Source organism: Acanthochromis polyacanthus, chromosome 15, assembly GCF_021347895.1.
Source record: "Acanthochromis polyacanthus isolate Apoly-LR-REF ecotype Palm Island chromosome 15, KAUST_Apoly_ChrSc, whole genome shotgun sequence".
Classification (NCBI taxonomy): domain Eukaryota; kingdom Metazoa; phylum Chordata; class Actinopteri; family Pomacentridae; genus Acanthochromis; species Acanthochromis polyacanthus.
In genome coordinates this window covers 23,944,678-23,966,785 of record NC_067127.1, presented here as the reverse complement: position 1 = coordinate 23,966,785, position 22,108 = coordinate 23,944,678, and the positions used below count along the sequence as shown (strand labels likewise).

General features: G+C 41.4%; 2 protein-coding genes across 2 annotated transcripts; both read left to right on the top strand.

Annotated features, from left to right (window-relative positions):
- Positions 1-609: 609 nt before the first annotated feature.
- LOC110949840 (leucine-rich repeat-containing protein 27) lies at positions 610-11,699 on the top strand. The gene is made up of 11 exons (XM_022192102.2): positions 610-757; positions 4,500-4,804; positions 4,976-5,106; positions 5,454-5,512; positions 5,890-6,042; positions 6,874-7,081; positions 9,253-9,405; positions 9,734-9,839; positions 10,408-10,481; positions 11,097-11,217; positions 11,323-11,699. The coding sequence occupies exons 2-11, from the start codon at positions 4,544-4,546 to the stop codon at positions 11,368-11,370; spliced, it is 1,314 nt and encodes a 437-aa protein (XP_022047794.2). The 5' UTR covers positions 610-757; positions 4,500-4,543; the 3' UTR covers positions 11,371-11,699.
- Positions 11,700-12,070: 371 nt separating this feature from the next.
- pwwp2b (PWWP domain containing 2B) lies at positions 12,071-20,822 on the top strand. The gene is made up of 3 exons (XM_022192101.2): positions 12,071-12,687; positions 14,860-16,588; positions 18,990-20,822. Exons 1-2 carry the CDS (start codon positions 12,548-12,550, stop codon positions 16,586-16,588), a joined length of 1,869 nt encoding a protein of 622 aa, XP_022047793.1. The 5' UTR covers positions 12,071-12,547; the 3' UTR covers positions 18,990-20,822.
- Positions 20,823-22,108: the final 1,286 nt, after the last annotated feature.

The following is a 22,108-nucleotide window of genomic DNA, read 5'->3' as shown; positions in this document are numbered from 1 at the left end:
TTATCTGAACTGTTTACTAGTGCTACTCTTATATTGAAGGTCATAACGGAAGCTATCAGTTAGTGTTCTACCTGACTTGCCACTTGTGAGTATTGTGCCAGTTGCTGGCCAGTGACTGTGGTCGACGTAGCTCCGTATCACAGACTGTCGTGCATATGAACACATGAAGATCAGCCTCTGTAGGTGAAGCTAACATGAGTCAGTATGAAGTAGAGGTTTTTCCGGCCCTTTTTACCAGCGAAGAGCTGCTGCTTTCCTCCTGTCCAAATGAACCTCAATGCACTACTCCCCAATCTCATTAGAGGATGGCTGGGTGGAGCCGGATCACTGAGGGGGGAGAGGGATTAACACTTTCCAATATGCACATCATTTGCTCCTGTTGCTGCGCTGCACACAATTAAAATATCCCACATTTGGTGCTTTGGCTTGTGACCGGGCTACGCCCTCAGCTGTAAGAGTTATTTTGTGAGTTATATATATAAATAAAATATGAGTTGGAACCAGCAGTTCACCTTAGCCGTTTGTCAATATGCGTATTTCTCCGTACTGTATTGAGAAACGACTTTTGTTTGCACGTGCACGGTTGCCGTAGTTTGTGTTGACCTCGTTGCCATGGTTACGACGTCAAACTTGAGAGGCGGTGAGAAAGAACTTAGCATGATATTATCCTGCTTTGTAATTTTTCCCCGTTCTCTAAAGTAAACTAATTTGAGAAGATATAAAGTCACATTTGGGAGTATGTTTACTAAAATATCAGGTAAGCTAATACAGCGGTGGTACAGCTGTGAGCTAATGTTAGCTACTCTGGGGCAACAGCATTTACTATGGAAGCTAACTAGCTTTAGCTCTGATGTCATTATAGAGGAAAGATAGTCTTGAGCTGAAGCGGCTTTATGCTGAAAGAAATCATTTTAGTGAACGAAATATATTAACCGAGTTATTATAAATAATAATATTAAACTTTATCTTTGTTTCACATGTCAAACAGGAGTAACAAGGTGCTTTACAATAATAGAAACTGCACCAATAAACGAAAAAGCATCAATAAAGCATCAAATAGACAATGAAACATTAGGAAATGGAATAAAACGTGAAATCAAGGCAGCTTTTTTGGAAGCATTACTAAGTAACATAAAACGGCCGTGTGTACAGGTGGGTTTTTAAGCTATTTATGCTGAAATACTGGCTGAGGTGGTGTGGCTGTAAGTGGGAGCTTGTTCCACTGTGTTTTGAACCTTGACATTTTAACAGCAGCTGATTCTCCGATCTGAGGGCCTCAGTGAAGAATGAGGGGTTGCAAATTCTAAGAGCAAAGCCAGACCATGTATTGATTTTAAAATATCACCAGAGCTTACATTGAATTCTGTAATGACAGTGTAACTCAGTCAAGATTGGAGTAATGTCATCAAATTGTAAATGTGCAACTGCTGTATGTTTTGGCAGGTGAATAATGACCTGCAGTCGTCCAGGTGAGAGTACATAAGGGTAATATTTCTGATTTGTACACACGTGGACAAAATTGTTGGTACCCCTCTGTTAAAGAAGGAAAAACCCACAATTCTCACTGAAATCACTTGAAACTCACAAAAGTAACAATAAATAAAAATTTATTGAAAATTAAATAATCAAAAACAGCCATTACTTTTGAATTGTTGATTAACATAATTATTTAAAAAAACAAACTAATGAAACAGGCCTGGCCAAAAATGATGGTACCTCTATAAAAGATTGAAAACTATTTGACCAGAGTGACATGATTAACTCAGATGTGTCATTTAATTGACATCACAGGTGTTTCCAAACTCATAATCAGTCAGTCTGCCTATTTAAAGGGAGACAAGTAGTCACCCTGCTGTTTGGTGAAAAGGTGTGTACCACACTGAACATGGACAACAGAAAGCGAAGGAGAGAATTGTCCCAGGACATCCGAAAAAAAATGATAGACAAACATCTTAAAGGTAAAGGCTATAAGACCATCTCTAAACAGCTTGAAGTTCCTGTGACAACAGTGGCTCATATTATTCAGAAGTTCAAGACCCACGGGACAGTAGCCAACCTCCCTGGACGTGGCCGCAAGAGGAAAATTGATGACAAATTGAAGAGACGGATCGTTGGAATTGTATCCAAAGAGCCCAGAGCAACCTCCAAAGAAATTAAAGGTGAACTCCAAGGCCAAGGTACATCAGTGTCAGATCGCACCATTCGTCGTTGTTTGAGCCAAAGTGGACTTCATGGGAGACGACCAAGGAGGACACCACTTCTGAAAAAAACTCATAAAAAAGCGATACTGGAATTTGCAAAAATGCATGTTGACAAGCCACAAAGCTTCTGGGAGAATGTCCTTTGGACAGATGAGACCAAACTGGAGCTTTTTGGTAAGGCACATCAACTCTATGTTCATAGACTCAAAAACCAAGCATACGAAGAAAAGAACACTGTCCCTACGGTGAAACATGGAGGAGGCTCAGTAATGTTTTGGGGCTGCTTTGCTGCATCTGGCACAGGGTGTCTTGAAAGTGTGCAAGGTACGATGAAATCTGAAGACTATCAAGGCATTCTGGAGAGAAATGTGCTGCCTAGTGTCAGAAAGCTTGGTCTCAGTCGCAGGTCATGGGTCTTCCAACAGGACAACGATCCAAAACACACAGCCAAAAACACCCAAGAATGGCTGAGAGAAAAGCGTTGGACTATTCTAAAGTGGCCTTCTATGAGCCCAGATCTGAATCCCATTGAACATATGTGGAAGGAGCTGAAACATGCCATTTGGAGAAGACACCCATCAAACCTGAGACAACTGGAGCTGTTTGCTCATGAGGAGTGGGCCAAAATACCTGTTGACAGCTGCAGAACGCTCATTGACAAATACAGAAATCGTTTAATTGCAGTGATTGCCTCAAAAGGTTGTGCAACAAAATATTAAGTTATGGGTACCATCATTTTTGTCCAGCCCTATTTCATTAGTTTGTTTTTTTAAATAATTATGTTAATCAACAATTCAAAAGTGATGGCTGATTTTGATTATTTAATTTTCAATAAATTTGTATTTATTGTTACTTTTGTGAGTTTCAAGTGATTTCAGTGAGAATAGTGGGTTTTTCCTTCTTTAACTGAGGGGTACCGACAATTTTGTCCACGTGTGTAAATAGCAGGGTTGAACAACAGTCTGATTGAAGTTTAGATGTTGACCAAAAACAGCTGACCAGTTTCTAGCTGATTTATATGTGTCTAGGTTGTTAGTGGTCCAAGCAATGGTGAGGAATTAGAAGCCATCTAGTCCTTAAAGGCAGCAGGGAAATAATGCAAAGAATTAAGATTGACACTATTTTCAGGTCTAAACCAGACACAACTATGAGTCATCAGTGTAGCAGTGGTAAGCAACACAAGGGTAAAATAATTTGGCTAAGAGGCAGTTAATTTAAACTGAATGAAATCTAAAATGTTTTTTAAAATGTTACCCAGTAAGTAAAAAAATGTGTTCTTAAGGATGAGTCTGAAAATGAGATTAACCAAACACATTTTTAAGAGTGAGATTTAATGTTGCACAAATAGCTTAAATAGTGAAATTATGTATTTCGTGAAAAAAAAATGCATATACTGCATATTGTAAAGTTTGTAGCATGTGTTTTGTTGTTGTCGTTTCTTTATTGTGAGTAAGTACATTCTTTCTGAAGTTTTGTGTGGAGCTGAGTACACTCTATGGGAAATGAAGCTGTCACCCCTGACAGTAAAGACAATCTGGTTTGATGTTCTTGAAAACAAGATCTTGGATTTTGTACTTAGTACTGTTTTTCTGTTATACATAAACGTCCTTATTTTTGGACTACAACAACTTTAAACCACTGGAAGAATGAACTCAAGCTCTTAGGAAAATCACTGAAATTTCATAACTCGATACACAGTATTTAATGTTCAAAAGTTTGGGGTCACCCAGGCAATTTCACGTTTTCCATGAAAACTCACACTTTTATTCATGCGCTAACAGAAGTGCATAAAGGTTTTGAAATCATCAATCAGCGTTTCAACACCATTAGCTAACACAATGTAGCATTAGAACACAGGAGTGATGGTTGCTGGAAATGTTCCTCTGTACCCCTATGGAGATATTCCATTAAAAATCATCCGTTTCCAGCTAGAATAGTCATTTACCACATTAACAATGTCTGGACTGTATTTCTGAGTCACTTAATGTTATCTTCATTTGAAAAAAAATGCTTTTCTTTGAAAAATAAGGACATTTCTAAGTGACCCCAAACTTTTGAGCAGTAGTGTATGTTGCTATGAGATAGTCTCTTTCTGTTTGTTTTTGTTTTTATCTGTGCTTTAATTTAAATTTTTGCCCATTTTTTATTTTGGTTATAGACCAATGTCTTATCATTGTCTACCAATGTCTTATCTTCATGTCTTATCACCCGTTGGTGATAAGACATGAAGATATGCCTCAGTAGATAAAATGTCTCCATTCAATTTGAATCTTGCACCAGCTTTATTTTCAAACACAGGAAGAAAAATGTGACTGCCGAAAGACACTTGAACCTCTTGAACAATGAGCCTGAGTACCACAGCAAAACATCCCAGCATCGCTTCTACAATGACCTCCCCAGAGAAAGAGGAAAAGGTTCATGATGTGCAGCAAAGCTTTGTCTTTGGAAACAGTGTTGTGGAACCACAGCCTCCTTACATTTCGCCACATGAAGATGTTGAGCCACGGGAGCCGGCTGAATGTTATTCAACAGAGACATTATGTCTGAGCAGATCTAATCTCAAACAAGTTCCAGGCAGTATTTTGAAAAATGGCACACTAAAGGTCAGTCTGGACTGTACAATGGTTCAACTTCACCCACTCAGCTTCATACTGTATGCTGCTGTGTTTTCAAGCTAACAAAAATCATTATATTAGGATAAGTTCTTAAACTGTGGCATAAAGTTTTCTGCTATCGTATTTGTTCATTCTAATTGCTCGGTGTGTCATTTTTAGCATCTGAGTCTCGAAGGCAACCAGATCTCCAGCATCCCAGAGTTGATGTTCATCAGCTTGCCAAACCTGCAATGGCTGGACCTCAGAAAAAACCAAATTGTGTCGCTTCCTGCTGAAATTGGCTCACACAGGTATGCTGTTTGAAATAAATTTCGTCTGATTCCAAATCTCTCTGCCACCATGGGACTCTAGTATGTTTGTTTGTCAAGTTTCAGGACAATTTTTGATGTGTCTTTCTATTTTTGAAGCCATCACCATATGTTGAGGGTCTTAAAATAAATACACAAATATACAAATGTAGAACTAAGTGTGACAAATCAGAATCAAAGTATATATAAGCATCCCTGGGTATTTATACTATATAATTTTTGATATATCTTCTACAATTTACTCCAGTGTTGTTTGCGACAAAAATCGTCTTTTCAATCAAGGTGTGCCCATTTCGATTGACTCATGATATGGGATTTTATTCATGTAGGTCTCTGAAAACACTCCTGCTAGAAGGGAATCCTCTCTCAGAACTGCCACCAGAGCTAGGTGAGTCAACTTCAGCGACCTCTACCAGCCAGATTCAGACTCAGGAATGTCACTCCTTTATCAAAGTTAAAGTTTTGGTTTCATCATTGACAATAAGTCTCGCATACAACATATTTACATCTGAATTACATGTATAAATAGCAATTGTTAGTAGTTGATGGTTTCAAATCTTTTGTCTACGTCTAAGCTCTTGTCACTGCTACTGTGCTGTTGCTTCTATGTAAATTAATATTGGTAATTAAGAAATATACATGATGTTAAGCTTCTTCCTCATTCAGTGTAAATTAATCAGGATGCGTGTCAGCTCCTATCCTGATTAATTTATAGTAAGATTGTAAGCTGCTCCAAACAACTCATTGTTTGCCTTTGTCTTCCAGGGAATGTAATTACCCTCAAAGGTCTGAATCTGAGGGACTGCCCCATCCATTTTCCTCCACAAGATATCGTGCACCAAGGACTACAGTCCATCCTTCATTACCTGAGGAGTGCTATGGCTAAGCGACCACTTAGCGCAAAGAAGACCCCTGGAGGTGAATAAGAGGCACTAAAAGTCTGAACAACACAGCAGCATGGTGCATGCACGTGCACCCTAGCCATCTGCTCTTTTTGTCAAAGATAGGACGGCTGGACACAAAAATAGCTTCTTGCCCCGCTACCTCTCCAATGATGTGACTTCTGTTCCCTTGGAGACAGCGCGTGCCACTCAGCTGACTCTCTCTTTTTTTTTTTTCCTTTCTCCCCCCACTGTTCCAGCTCTGTAATATTTTTAGCCAGATGAAAATGATCGATAACCTGTGGGTTCTAAACAGGAGCTCTCTGTCACTAAGCACTGTCTGGAGGTAATCACTGTGAGAAGCCCAAGACAGCCCTCCACAGGAGAGGCTGCTGCTGCACAATGAGCAGAGCCAGACCCCTCAATCACACGATTTATCTCTCTGCCTACAAGGTTATTAACAAAGGCAGAGCTTTGGTCTTCACAGGGAAATCTCCTTTTATTTAATTGCCACAGAATATGAGTCCAGCAGAACTGACTATACACCATTCATTTACATACTGCTTTGTCATCAATCTTTTTCAGCTGGAACAAAAATGGAATATTTAACCTGTTAGAGTATAATTATCCAGTGGGTAAAACTATTTTAGTAACTCAGTATGAATTTGCCGGTAACATATTCTTCTCTGCATTCCACATAGATGCCTAGAACGGAATGGTTTACCTACCGTTATATTCGCAAATTTGTGTAGAAATGATTGGGGGGAAAAAATTCAGTTTCAACAAATAATCATCATGCACTTCTTACAGCCAGAGTATCTGTAAGCAGCGATGATTTTTGCCCGTATTTTCTCCCTTCGCATCACAGTTGTACCTGCCACGGTTGTTTCAATGCCAGAGGTGCCAGTCGTGGAGAAGCTCCAGCTGTTGGAGCTGACAGGGTCCAGTACGGAGGATCAGGATGAAGCTGTGGAGGAGAACGAGCTCCAGAAGTTCATGGAACTCAAACATAAGCTGATCCTGTTGGACAAAGCCGAGCTGGGTCCAACGTCACGACCTCTTCCTACCACCAAAAAGTACGTAAAGGTGACTGCGTGCAAGGAATAACAGGGAGCTGCAGTGAAAATGAGAAAATGCTTTTCCTTCGTTGAATAAATACATTGACAGTTTGGGATTTATGCTTATTTTTTTCTTCTGAAGACTTAGAGAAGAAGTGCTGTCTAGTATCTGTACATTTAGCTTAGCTGATCCGCTACCATGACTCTGAAATACCAGCCTTCCACCAACGCTACAGCTCACTAATTAACTGCTTAAACTAATTATATCTTGCTTATTTGTTCCAGAATATCTCTTGGCTGAGACTAGGAACTTCCTACAGTCTTAGCTGTTTGTCTGAAATCTTGTCTCCAAGAAGTAGTCACATATTACTTTCTGTAAAAGGAGAAGCTGTCTTTTTGTTACAGCGTTACAGAGGAAATTTTGATATCCCCCAAAGAAATCCGTTTTGTCATGAGGGTGTAATTTACTCAGAGTAGACAGTTATCCCTCTGAGCTTCAGTAGAAAGCAACTGGACTTCTCTTTTCGATTCTTGATGATGCTTCACCTCTAAACTTCACATCTAACTGACTGATGGGGAATTTCGGAATGTTATAGTCACTCCAGCTCACATGTCTGATAGTTCAGTAAACTATAAGAGGTGAAAAATCTTCAAGATCCAAAGAGAGGTCAAGTTGCTGTTGATTGCAACTCCTAGGTTCACCGTCACCAGGATAATGACAATCTACACAGACAGTAGACAGTTGTGTTTATCAGCTTGTCAAAAATAGCAGAAAAATGCATCGATTTTTGTCACATGAGTGCGTGGACCAATCACATTTACAGTCATGTATATGCACCACCCAAAGGCCCAATCTGTGACAGGAAAAACCCTGTACACTCCAGTTACATGTTGACTAATGAGCTTCAGAGGTGCTGGCTGGTGGTTTCTTACTGCTCGACATTGCCAGGCGAACTGTTCCCAGACTTTATGCCACACTAAGCTAATTACTTGGCGATTTTGTCCTAATATACACTACCACTATATGCAGGGACACTTAAATGACAAATACAGAATATATTAAGCATTAAAACTACTCTTTTTGGATACTTTGAGAGTGTACACTACCATTTCAGAGTTTGGGGTCACTTAGAAATGTCCTTATTTTTGAAAAAAGGGCAGTTTATTCCAATGAAGATAACATTAAATGAATCAGAAATATAGTCTAGACATTGTTAATGTGGTAAATGATTATTCTAGCTGGAAACGGCTGATTTTTAATGGAATATCTACATAGAGGTACAGAGGAACATTTCCAGCAACCATCACTCCTGTGTTCTAATGCTACATTGTGTTAGCTAATCACGTTGAAAGGCTAACTGATGATTAGAAAACCCTTGTGCAGTTATGTTAGCACATGAGTAAAAGCGTGAGTTTTCATGGAAAACATGAAATTGTCTGGGTGACCCCAAACTTTTGAACGGTAGTGTATTTAAAGATATGCCCACTATGGCAGATTAAGATGAAATCTTCAAACAACACCTCTCTCAACAACAGTACATCCAGTAGCTGCAGTTAAAAAAAAGCTGATTCTTGAAGCACACTAGTGAAATAATTGTTAGATAATGGCTGCCCAGAATGTAAAAAAATAAAAATCTACCTAGAAAGTTATGGTCTCCTGTAAAATGTTGACTCTTACTCTTACTTAACAAAACATGAAATTGTCTGGGTGACCCCAAACTTTGGATCGGCAGTGTAATTGGACTAATATTAGACAAGGATAAAGCTTTTGCAGCATCTTCAACTATTTCTTTAAAAAGGGAAAAACAGCTTGGCAATGAAAGCTACTAGGTGTCTAATTGCTCCTGACTTTGTTTTTGTACAGGTTTCACTTTTTTTCCAGGTAGCAAATATCTGCTGGGCATAAATCACTTTCACTGTTTCAGATATATATCGAATGCAGTGAGAGTATTGTCGGCCATTCCGTAGAAGGAAAGAGCAAGTCCATTTGTTTTGTTGCAATAGATAACTTTAGTGCTGAAGTCTGAAGTTGTGCTGGAGAGCAGAATGTATGGCATAGTGCCTTGGAAGATGATGGCAAAACGCTTTTAATGACATTCTCCAGAGAAGAGACCGAGTGATAAAAAATTGCTGTCTCCGCTGAGACTCAGAACTCAGAGGAGCAATAAAAATAAAGCATTTTGTCTCAGTTTATTTGTCAGAAAACGGACAACTACCAAGGCCGGCGTAATTCCTGAGCTCGCCCTGTCTGACACTCAGCACTGGAAGAAGCCGGAAGAGAGAAGACAGGCTGCAATAAATGAACTGAAAAAGAATCAGGCGATTCTCGAGCGTAGAAGAAAGTAAGCTGATCTCAGCCTCTGCACCATGGAGTGTTTTACTTTGATCTCTGTACTACGACATGTTATCCATGAAGTCATATTGGAATAATGGTGCGAAATATGCATGAGGCCAGGACAGGTGACTGAATGTTGTTTCATAAAGCAGGACAATATAGCATAAATCTGACCCAAGTGACCGACGATCACAGATCAATATCATGTCTACTACATAATGCTAGGAGGAGAAATCAATGTTTACAGACCCCCCTTGCCATTTTGAAACAATAACCCAGGAACCATTTATTGGCATGGATTTATGACAGTGTATTGTTATCCAACTCTCCCATAGAAATCAAGAGGCTCTTCAGAAGTGGCGAACACAAGCCAAAATCGCACAGGAGAAGAAGATATCTGATTATAAACAGAAGGAGCTGGAAAGACAAAGAAAGCGAGAGGTATGTGGGGATAAATCACTTTAATTACTGTCAACCTGCCAACCACCAGGGGGCAGTGGAGCACCACCTCTGTCACATTGGCCTGCATTGAAACAATAAATCTGAAATTACCATGACATAAATCATTGTGAATCTCGTGAATGGGTTTTCAGGCAGCAGCACAAGCAGAACCAGAGTACTTGATGAGGCAGCGATAGATTGCAGTTTCTGTGATGGATTGTGCTGTATCAGTGATAGCACAGCAGCAAAATATAGCCTTCAGTGCTACAGTATACATGCAGACATGGATGGCTTTCAGTAATTTGACTGTCACCTATATTTGGATGCATATTTCTGAAGAGGAGCCCATAATGTTTGCATACAGCCAGCAATGTCAGTGTAAATACACACTGGAAAGATACAACCCAGCCAGCACAGTGAGGCTGTTATATTCCAGCTTTCTAACGGTCGCTGCAGGCTATAGCTTTGCAGGATGTGTTGCAACAGTTGTATCATCCCTTATGTAGATAAGAAATTGAGAACAATATGCTGTTGTACATGATACAAACACCTCCTCACTCTGTTACAGGAAGCACACGCAAATTCAAAGCCTGGGTTGGACTACAGCAGTGGCACAGATGTGACACAGTACAAAGATGACAGGTAAAGTGGAACTCTGTGTGACCAAAATACTGTCAGATACAGTCCATAAAAGTAGTGCATGTCCACAATATCCTGAAACCTGAGTCAGAAGTAGAACCAGAAGCAGGCCTGCTTCACTGACCAGTAAAGTTTCATTTGTCTTTTAGCTCTGACACTGCATGCGTGATGGGCATTCAGAGAGGCATAATGCGTTGTATTTATAGTTATCCCATCATTGTACCTCATAAAAATTGCATGGCACATTCTCGTAGGCATAAAAATACCCACTGGATATTATTTACTTACTATTTACAACTGTGAGCCTCCTGAAAGTGAAAAACTAGAGACACCTAGTGGACAAAGAGAGACAGTGCACACATTTCAGAACACCAGCAGTTTCCTTTGTTCTTCTTCTACAACATTATGTCTTTGAAAAACCTGATAAACCTGATTAGATAGCACAGCTTGTCTACTGACAGAATGAATGAAATAACCGATGAAGTCAATCTTAACAATTAGTCACAGGCACATCTGTCCACCGTCCTCACAGCCTATACTGCCTCAGGCCATACCTGAGCTTCTAAATATCGAGTCTCCCGATTAGAAATTTTGACCTCTGACCCATGTGGCCCTCAGATTAGTCCGGGAGCTGGAGCAGCAAATCTGTGCCCAGGTCGAGAAGATACAGGAGAGACGAAGGAATCCCAGGGGCACGACGATGGAGCAGATGGCAGCGGCAGAGGAGGATGTAGAAGAGGTCAGACTCGTAATTCATTATTCACTGTTCACACAACCCATCTGTATTAAACTTATAGGTTATTGATATAAATTTGTTTCGTTTTTTTCCTCTCCTGACTGACAGATGAGGAGGCTGCAGAGGCGGCTTCTAGAGAAGAAGAGATATCTTTGAAAAGATCACAAAAAATCTTTCCTCATCTACACTGGAGGCACTTGGCTGAGTTTTCTCAATAAGTGACAAGGATTACACACCTGCTGTTTGGTTTGTAGTACTGGACTCAAAATTAATTCAAGGGATTAATCCCACATCAACAGCATTTGGAATGGTCATATCTAAAAATTAAATATCTCAGTTTTCTTCATGAGCAAAAAAAGTGTTTAGAAATATTCCATTCTATTGCTTCTTTTATTCTTTCTAATTTTCTTTGGACTTCGGCAAGATACTCTCTCCATTACGAGAAACCGATGTAAGGTACCTTATTAAACTATACTACCTCCCAATGTGATGCTGATGCACATTTACTTATTGTGAAATGAACCTATTTAGTTAAAAGTATCATTAGCTCAGCAGACAGAACAAATTGTCAATGTTCTTCTGAAAGGTGCTATACAAATAAAGTTATTATTATAACATAAGAATCAGTCTGCTAGTTATAAAATTGAATTACCACCACACAATGTAGATTAAACTAGCTTTAAAAGATAAAAAATATTTGGAATACATAGGAAATTGTAAAATACAGGTAAACTCTACCTCTAGAATCATTTAAGTTTAATTAGTTTGATTCTCACATTTCAAGCGTAGCCCCAAAGTCCAGGATTTAAAGGCCATTTTAATGCTGAACACTACAATCAATGCTCTTGTAAAAGTATATATAATTGTAGTTTGGTGAGGATATATATCTAGTTGAATGCTGAAATACAGTTGTTTTTTTTATCCCATCAAATTTTACCACCGTGTCGCTTACAAGTTATTTGATAATACATTTATATTTCCAGGGAAATGGCAGTATTTGTTTTAACCCTAACGCCATTAGACTTCTCGCCGGGAAAAGCGAGGCATTCCTGAGACATAAATCCGTGATAATGAATGGCATCATGCAGGCAGAGAGACAGAGAAAGGGTAGGCCTTGTCTTGGGTGATTTTTTGCTCTTGTAGCACAGAGAGCGTGATGTCAGCGGTGGCAGTACTGTTGTAATTGACTTGGTGGGGGTGATGGCGTCATTTTATGCCCTGGTGTAGCCTCCTGCTCCAATAGCGAAGGGGAGACGGATCTTTGGCCGACGCGACCGTGGCTCCCTTGGCCGGGATCGAGCACCGCCGAGCCGGACAATTCACCCCGGGAAACATGGAGGCTGTGGCCGAGGAGCTGCGGGCCGGCTCTCGGGTACCTGTCACTATCGATCAAGTAGTTAACGATACACTGGTGGTGACGCTGACCTACCGAGAAAGGAGCTACACGGGGATATTACTCGATTGCAACAAAAAGTGAGTCGTATTTTCTTGATTTTCTTCATATATTCTTGCATAAAATTAATTTGCTAAACTCTGCTAACGGCTAATGTACCTTTGATGCTAAGTCGGAGCTAGCTGTTAGCATACTGGGCCCTCATACAAAAGACTTACAGGTTATTGTAGCTGACAAGGTAGCTATCAGCTAGCTTGCCGGCTAATGGCAAACTGATATCATTTTTGCCCACAGTGGCACGATGAAATACGCTATTTTGCTATGGTGAAAAACTGTCTGTCAACATAGTTGTTCAGCCTTCAGAGATTGTTAGTGACTTCTGTTGAACAAAAGCTACTGTCAGTGGGTTCATCTCTAGCTTATTGTTAGCCTAATCTTATACAGGACAGCTAAAACGTATTCAGTAAAAGTGAGTAGGCCTTGAGTCAATAGTATTTTGTAAAACAGTTACATTTTGATGTTTTTAGGTAAAATAGGTGTGCACTCGTTTTCTGAAGTCATATTTTGTCAATATTATAGGAAATATCATTGCTCCTTTGACAAGTAGCCCTTTTATAACCAATCATTTCTTATCTGTAGAAACAATGGAAAATGACATTAATGACATTTGATGAATCACAGCTAGGATGTTTTTTTTTTTAAATTTAAACCCGTTTTGATCAGATCTGGTGACTGTCTCATGTTCAAAACAGGCCCTCTCTTGACAGTAAGCACAACACTGTTCAAACCATCCAAGTATAATTTGACATGTATCAGTGCCATGTCTTATCTAGCCCTCTTGGTGTGTGTCACATGTGTAAGCCTTGTGTAGCTCCTGGTGCTGTGCACCTTAAAAGCCACTGGCTTTAGACTATTTATAGACAAGCAGAATCAGAATCTGACCAGCTTTGCCCCTTAGTATGCTTAGATGGTTTTTCATGCGAGAGCCCAAGCTCTCCTGAAAATAACCCACCCAAATGGGAAAAGGCTGGCCTTGGAATAACTTAAAATAGGCCTATATTTCTGGCCTTGTCACTGACAAAATTGACTACTTCTTCCTTTTCAGCTCATAGCAATACATTTCCCATCATTGTCTCCCACAGCTTTGTTTATGTCATTGTCTAATCCTATCATTCAGGCAGATCTCCTTCATCTCGTTACACTGTACACAACATGAAATGGCAACAGGGTGGTGAAGTGTGACTGGTCATATTCTGCGTCCTTGTACTGTGCTTAACTAGCACTGTATGTTCCTGTTACAGGCAGCACTATTTGTGCTGTGTCAATCACAGTGAAGGCTTATATTCACCAGCTTTAGGGGCACATACTTAAAGGTGAGAGGAACAAGTTTCACCAAGAGACTTTCATTCACAGATGCCTGCCAGCTACTTCTCTTGGGGAGGAAAAATGGCCTCCCAAATGTGTACTAATTAATAATCTCACCACATATAAGCCCCAAGTCGACATGGATGCAAAAACAAACTGAAATCTCCTGGCTCCTTCCCTACATCTCTGAATCCCGAGTGATTCATGGAATTGTTTTTGTTCAGTCAGATGTTGGGGAGGGGGGATCCTGGGCATCCTGTAGTCTCTTTGTCTGCTGTCTCCTGACTAAAGCTGCACAACCATGTTACTGTTGCCTGCCAGCCACCTTTCAAAGACTTCTTGGCAGTTGGGCCTTCACTGGACATGTTGGCTCATCCCAGAGAACGAAAAAGAACACATAAAATCACTCAAAAAAAGTCAGTGATACTATTGCTCCGCTTTTGTGGCCTAAGGCAAAAGGACAGATAACCTTGGCAAGCTTGGCTGCTTGCACAGAAGTCCCAGCCCCCACACATACAAAACTTTCAGCATACAGGTGATAGGCAGAGTGGCATGTGTATGTTCTGTTCAAGTAAAACTAAAAGGGCAAAATAGGTTTTTCGCCTTAAAGCCTATAGTGGCCCATTTATAGAAGAAACTGTGAAAAGCTTTGGATGCTCTTTTCTCATTTGAAACAGGAAGGTATTTGATTTGTGCTCTCCCACTGGCCTCAAGTTATCTGACATGGTGAAATATAAGAATGGAATTGCATTGTCATTCGTGCAGAGGAGATTGCTTCAGGATGAAATTCTCGTAATGTGTAACATGGCTGCTTTGCTTACATGAAAAAGACTTATTGAAATCCGTGCTTATTAATTATTGGTTTCTATTTCTCTCGTTCATTTCAGGACTGGGCTATTTTGTCTACCAGACTTCACAGCAAAACTTGGGGACTGCCCAATATCTAAACCAGCTTGTGAAGTCACAGAACTTCTGAGTGAGGAGCCGGTTCCCAACTCTCCCAGCCAGGCTTCACACAGACCAAAGGACGAAAACACTCTCCCTGAATGCAGCATACCTACTGCACCTCCATCCTGCCCTTTACCCACACCAGTGCCAGCTGGACAGACTCCTTATCCTCCTTATTTTGAAGGAGCCCCCTTCCCTCAGCCCTTATGGGTGCGCCACACCTACAGCCAATGGGTACCTCAGCCTCCTCCACGACCAATCAAGAGAAAGAAGAGGCGGACGCGAGAGCCTGGCCGTATGACCATGAGTACTATCCGTCTGCGGCCACGTCAGGTACTATGTGAAAAGTGCAAAAACACACTTAATAGCGATGAGGACAGCAAAGACGGCATGAGCAACACCAAGACTTCTAGAAAAGAGAATTCGCTACAGAGTGATGATGATGGCGATGACAAGGACTCATCTTCTAAGCTGTCGAGAAAAGAGGATGTAGGTGCAACTAAAGACACTAAAAGGCGGGAAAATGGCACCAACCTTGACAGTAAGCGCCTCAGAAAGGACAAAAGGGGTGAAGCTGAAGGGGAGAAGTACCCCGGAGGTGATGTTATTCCCCACAGTCCTGTCATAAAGATCTCCTATAGCACTCCACAGGGGAAGGGGGAGGTCATGAAGATCCCCTCAAGAGTCCACGGTTCAGTTAAGCCATTCTGCCCCAAACAGCTGGTGCAGAATGGTGTGGGAGAAAATGGCAAGACACCTTCTGATCCCACCAAGGAACAGCGGCACATTCTAGATGCCACAAGGTCTGGCCTCACTGTGTCCATTCCCAAACTCAAACTAACTAGGCCTTTTGCGACCGTGGGTCAGGACTCAACTTCTCCAAAGATCCGCTTGAGACCCCCTCAGAGGGAGGGTGAGGAGACCATGGTTGAGTACGAGGCAGAACTTGTCGGGGGTACTAGGAGACGAAGCCCCAGAGCGCCCGGTCCATGCCTCCCCCACTCTGAAGACTCAGGAGAAGGCAAGAACTCTTTGGAGTTGTGGTCAGGGAGCTCTGTAGAGGAGGCAGAGCGTGGCCACAGCGACCTCACGCTTCTCATCAATTTCCGAAAGCGTAAAGCGGATTCTTCTAGCTTGTCGGTCTGCAGCAGTGACAGTCTAGACGAGTCCAAGTCCTTCAGCTCTGACGGCACCTCACCTGAGCTGTGCGACCTAGCACCCGGTGAGGACCTCTCCGTAACCTCATCTTCTGTACCTTCACGGGATGACTGCAAGACTGTGCCGCCACTCACGGTGCGGCTTCACACCCGCAGCATGACAAAGTGCGTAACGGAGGAGGGTCACGCTGTGGCGGTGGGCGACATTGTGTGGGGGAAGATCCACGGCTTCCCCTGGTGGCCCGCACGCGTCCTCAGCATCAGCGGCACCCGCAAGCAGGAGACGGCCAGCTGCGAGGCCCAGTGGCCCCAAGCGAAGGTGGCGTGGTTCGGTTCACCCACCACCTCCCAGCTATCTGTTGCCAAACTGTCGCCCTTCAGAGAGCTCTTCAGGTCCCGCTTCAACCGGAAGAAGAAAGGGATGTACCGCAGAGCCATCCTCGAGGCAGCCAAGGCTGTGGGTCACATGGGCCCAGAGATTACATCGCTGCTATCCCACTGCGACACGTAGGTTAGTCCATAGCAGTTATTCTACAACATCTACTCTTTGCTCACCTTGTTGTATTCAAGCTTTTCTATAGGTCTGGTCTGTTTCTTTAAAATTTACATTATACCTACATTATACTGCCTTATTCCAGTCATGTCAGTGTGTTAAACCTGAAAAGACAACGACAAATCCTATCTAAAGTACAGTCTGTCGCTGTCAGTCGACCTGTGTCCTTCTGTGTTGATTCAAGCACTCAAAGTCCACTCATCAATGACTTGTAGATTTAAGCAGTGTGAATAACCACGAGTGACCAGTCTGACTCAGTTAGTACAAATGTGGGAAAAAGTGCAGTGAAGAGCTGGTGAAGATGAGTAAGAGCTGGCACGCCGAGAAGCTGCCATGTTGGTCATGTGCACACACTTCACATGAGACAGGGTTAGATCTGCAGCGATTAGTCAGTGGACCAGTTATAGTATGAGCAACACTTTGGAGAACTGAAGTAATATATCAGCCTGTCCAGAAGCAATATTCAGCTTTTCACACGTGAAGAATTAGTCAACGGAATAGCTTTGAGCTTTTTATTTACTGTTGGTTGGATATGAGTTTCAAAAGTCATTTGACGTAAAAATATCTCAACGCAAGTTCCACATAACTTTTGTTCTGGGTGAGGAAGTTCATGACATGCTCGAAGATTATCTAAATACTAGTTAGTGCATACAGAACGGTGACAAATTAAAAGAAATATCTAAAGCACTGACTCCTACAGTAAGGGAATCCAGTGGCTCTGTTGTGCTGTGGGGACATTTTTCTGGCATGGTTTGACTCCCTCAAAGGAAGAATCACTGCAATATATCCAGAGTTGTTTTGAGTGATCACCTTTATGCCATGATGAAACACTTCAAACCTGATTCGAGTGAGCTCTTTCAGGAAGATACTTCCCCCATCCACGGGGAACGAGGCTCACTGAATGCTTTGATGAGTATAAAAATGACATGAATCATAAGTTATGGCCTTCACAGTCACCAGATCTCAACCCGGATGAACATCAGGGGTAGATTTTAGACCGACTTGTTAGACAGCGCTCTCTGCCATCATCTTAACACCATATGAGTGAATGGGTTTTCATCCCTCCAGCAGAGTTGTAGACACTTGCAGAATCCAAAGTTCACTGAAGCTGCTCTGGTATTCAGTGGCCCAACAACTTACTAAAACACATGATAATGTTTTTCCTCTAATTTGTCACCTGTCTGTATTTGGCAAAGAAATTCTGACACACAAAACAATAAATAATGCAAATCAATAGCAGATTAGTTGAGGATGAAAGTAACTAGTAGCTACAGCTCAAAAGAAATCAAATTTAAAAACTTAAACAACAGCTACAAGGGCTCATGTTTCAAGATGTGCTTTATTCCCATAACCAGAAAGGCAGCAATGTCATACAACAGGACGAATGCTTATCCACGAAACAGAACGAAGCAGACTGTTACACAAATACTTGTTACTGCGACTCCATACCCTCAAACCCAAATTTCACCCTACTTGTAATCCTGATAATCCACATTTCAGGGCATATTGCTCAATCCTGCCCTCAGATTTGTTAAAAATATGTGATTTGGTGATGCTCTTGTTGAGCTTTGAGGAAATAAGAAACTGAGCGAACAGGCTTCGAAGCCAACCTGCTCTTTAAACAAACACCGTCAGTTGTGCTGTGCCAGCCTCAGGAGTTCTGCTACGTCCATGTCATGAAACAGGTGCTGTGTTCAAAGCTGCAAAACAAACATTAATACCAGCTTTAATGAAGGCACAGGCTGCACTGCTGACTGTCAACAAGAATGGCTTGTTAAAATAGCTCATTTCAGCAAGGGACCCACACAGAACACACAGTACTGCTTAGCACAACGAAAGCAATTTGAGCGCATGAACATACGTTTTCTGTTACGTCTCTGAAACACATTATCATGCTCTGGCTATGCTCGAACTCTCCGGGTTTCTGGGTGCGCTGACCGTGGGTAGCCAAGCAGCAGGTCTTTCACACAAATGTTAAATATTGTCTTTGAGCGATAGAAGGGGTTAGACAGGCATTTTCCAGCCCTTGTGTTTACCCTGTTATGGGCTCAGCAGCCAAAAAAGAGGTTGGTTGGAGCTGAGACTAAACAGTAAGGGGTTAAGTCTGCATTTGGTGCTTTTTCCAGACCTCATAAAGGAAGCGTTTTTCTCGCTCCGTCAGCTCCATGACTGGAAAGTAGCTGATGTTCACTTTACACCGCTCCATAATGTTGAGATGACTAACGTGACATGTTGAGAACATCTCCCCCACTTGTACTCTCAGCTCAAAATTCCCTTCACCGGATATATGACCTGCTTTGTTTGCTCATTGTCTTTACTTTGTGCTCTTTCTTTCTTCTCCCCTTCTTCTCTTCTGCAGAGGCTGAGGACCGAAGAGAGGTCTCGGAGGTTTTTCTGAATTCTCAGACTCTGTCATCAAGACCCAGGAGGGAGTACGTGCGGTTGCCACGGCTACTATTTATATGCCGTTTTTTTTTTTCCTGTTCTTTTTCACAAGGCTGGTGGAAAATGGCCGCCAAGGTGGAGTGTTGTTGAGACTGGATAAGGGAGCAAAAAAAGGCCAGGCATCTCATGGTCTACTATGAACTAAACTATTCCTCCTTTTTTTTTAATTTTTTTTATTTTCTAGATTTAAAAATATTTCAGTAGAGCCGAATAACAACACTACAAGGACCTGAATGTATTTATTGTCTGTAAAGGTTTATTATGATCCAGTAAGTTCATCTTTCTACTACAGTCTTGCAAAAACCTCCTAGTCTGCTGCTGTCATTATCTCGGTCTTTGCCGCCGATGTGTTTCGCTGCGAGGTCCAGCCAGAGGGATGCCGGTGGCATCTTCATAGGACCCCTCCTCCCTTTCCCCTTTGGACATGAGACCTTTCACCACCAGTTTAAGAAGTCTTACCCGGAATCCTCTTAATTCTGAAAATGTGAACGGCTCCATCCAGAGACAGTAGTGACTGTTCCAGCTCTTCTAGCGAGCGCTGTTCCATCCCCGTAGCCTTCTGCGACATTAGTTGGATTTGTGGATGTAATTATACTGAACTCTTCCTCTCCAGAATCACGTTGTGTCTCTCTTCCATTTCATTTTTAACTTCAGGAGTGTCACATCGGCGTACTTCCCCCATCCAGCTCTTTCATTTTTTTTCCCCCCTCAGAACCATTTTTACATTTAATTATTTAAAGTATCACGTTTAAGAAAAAAAGCACTTTATCTGTACCTTGGTGGCCTGCTGTATGCTCACTGTCTGAAACACTATTGCAACATACAGCTCTGATAGGCAACAGGGGAGTTCAGAAGTCTTTGTGGTTGACTATCCATGGCCTTGGAGATACAAAAAGAAACTTATCTTTTTTTTTAAATTTTATTTTATTGTACGACTTTGGGGACACCAGACACAGATGGTTGTGTACACTGTATTCTCCCGTTTTGGGTGCATTTCTCTCTCTCAGCTTACACACTACAGAAATTAACATTTCCACTGGAGAAACATGGGTGAACAAATGTGTCAAAGGCCCCTATGCATTATCAGTCAAAGCTTTATGAGTGACTTTGGGAGGAAAATTAACATGCTGTAAGAATACTGTGAATTCAACTGCTGAGTGTGCTGGAGACAAAGCTTGCTTGCTACTAGTTGGAGCCTTCAGTTCTATTGAGTCATCAGGCAAACACAGACTGCAGCGCTGACCTTTAGTGACCTTTATGTTGAAAGCAGCACTGTTGGATTAAGGGGAGGGGGAGCCAGCGGAGGCAAGAGACCAGGCTGTCAAGAGCAGCCTGGTCTGTATTAAAAACTTAACCGAAGATTGCACACAGTCACGCTCAGCCAACCAGCCCGTCTCCTTTCTGCCCGTCTGGAAACCCTTTGTTCAGACGGAGGCTCAAAACGGGCTCTCCGTCGGTGAGAGAGGTGTGTTTATTAGGGGAGCAGGTAGTGCCCTCTTCCCGTTTTGATAATCTGCGCTTTGACTGTTTGTTGTCAAGCGCAGCTGGTTTCCAGGCAGCCTTACACAATGAGCAGTGCAAGAGTCTATATGTATGGATGCCTGAGAGGGGAAACGGTGGTCAGGATTTTCCCGTGTATGAGCAACATGGCTGTCTACTGTTTCCCACATTGGTCAATGTTATTGGCTACTTTTTTTGTTTTCTTTTTTTACATGTACTGTACATAAAATAAAATATACAAGCAATAGTTGTGCTGTTGTGGATCGGTCATTGATGATCAGAAGGGCTTATTGTGGCACCTGATGATAGGAGTGTTTCTTTTTAATGATGGAACTGATCAAGAGAGGAAGAAAACAAAACCTGTGATGTATGATGGTTTGAAGTCTGGTAAAGGGGCATTTTTCACAGCCTGTTAAAAAAAAAAAAAAACAGTCTTCTCTGACATTAATTTGCCTTTCAAATATGAAGAAAATATCCCCGATTGTGTCATAAAAACACCATTGAGACTGTTTAGATTTCAGTTGTCAAATTTTAAACAAGAATTCTTAAAACATGGGTCCTTTTCAAGCAGGAATAGCCCAGTTAAAGATGCATTATGGGAAATGTAGGATCAAGATTTCTGAATCTTGTTAAATACTAAAGGCAGGATCAGCTTCAGTTTCAACCATTTTGTTTTAGTACGTCTCACAAATGTTGTCTTTAAGGAAATGAATTATTAAAGTGTTGGGTTGGTCCTTAATACCATCCCACAGAGCTTATATATTTTCAAAGTTTACTCAACTGTTGATGTGCGACAGATTTTCGTTACTCATGAAGAGATAGTTGCAACAGAGTCAGAACAAAGGCAGCAGGCAAGAGTTTGGCTGATCAAGTACAACAGTAGATAGTGAATCTGGTAAGCTTCATCCTGGTTCATACAGTTTTCGTGATTAAGAAAAGAAACAACCGTGATTCGTCTTGACATGCATTACAGATGCAGAGCAGGTTTCCATCATGCCTATTTCAGTCAAATTACAACAAAGAAAAGTCTCAGGAGAGTTTTAACTTGCAGACAATCCATGCTGGGAAGTGTGCTAAAATGGTGTTTTGTTTTTTTAACTTAATTTGATGAGTTGAAGGATCTCTGCATGAGGCAAAAGACTTTAATTTGGAGATTTTATAAGTTCTAAGACAATAAAAGTAGAAATTTGAAGTTTAATTAACTTGATGTTGAAAGTTAAGTTAATGAGAAGAGATTAGTTAATTCTTCCAAATCCCTGTATACTGTTTTACGGTGCACGTTGGTATTTAAAAAGAGAATGTGAATGTATAACTTAAATAACACTGTAGGAGCCTCACTACCACATCTTACTGACTGCTACCTTGCTAATTAGCATTTCAAATTTCTTGTTAAGGAATAGAATTGGGTGTTACTGAAGTTTTCCCCTGGTTTCTTTAAGAACAAATGTAATTTTTCTCATTTCCTCTGCATTGGACTAGTCGGGTGTATATTTGTTTAGATAGTTTGACAATGTGTGAAAGAAGATTATAACC

What these genes read in the sequence shown, in the direction of transcription:
- LOC110949840 (XM_022192102.2), top strand. Translation starts at nt 4,544, where the DNA reads ATGAGCCTGAGTACCACAGCAAAACATCCCAGCATCGCTTCTACAATG. An exon ending in TGAAAAATGGCACACTAAAG is followed by an intron (nt 4,805 to 4,975) that starts GTCAGTCTGGAC and finishes TGTCATTTTTAG; the next exon opens with CATCTGAGTCTCGAAGGCAA. An exon ending in AAAGACAAAGAAAGCGAGAG is followed by an intron (nt 9,840 to 10,407) that starts GTATGTGGGGAT and finishes ACTCTGTTACAG; the next exon opens with GAAGCACACGCAAATTCAAA.
- pwwp2b (XM_022192101.2), top strand. Translation starts at nt 12,548, where the DNA reads ATGGAGGCTGTGGCCGAGGAGCTGCGGGCCGGCTCTCGGGTACCTGTC. An exon ending in TTACTCGATTGCAACAAAAA is followed by an intron (nt 12,688 to 14,859) that starts GTGAGTCGTATT and finishes CGTTCATTTCAG; the next exon opens with GACTGGGCTATTTTGTCTAC.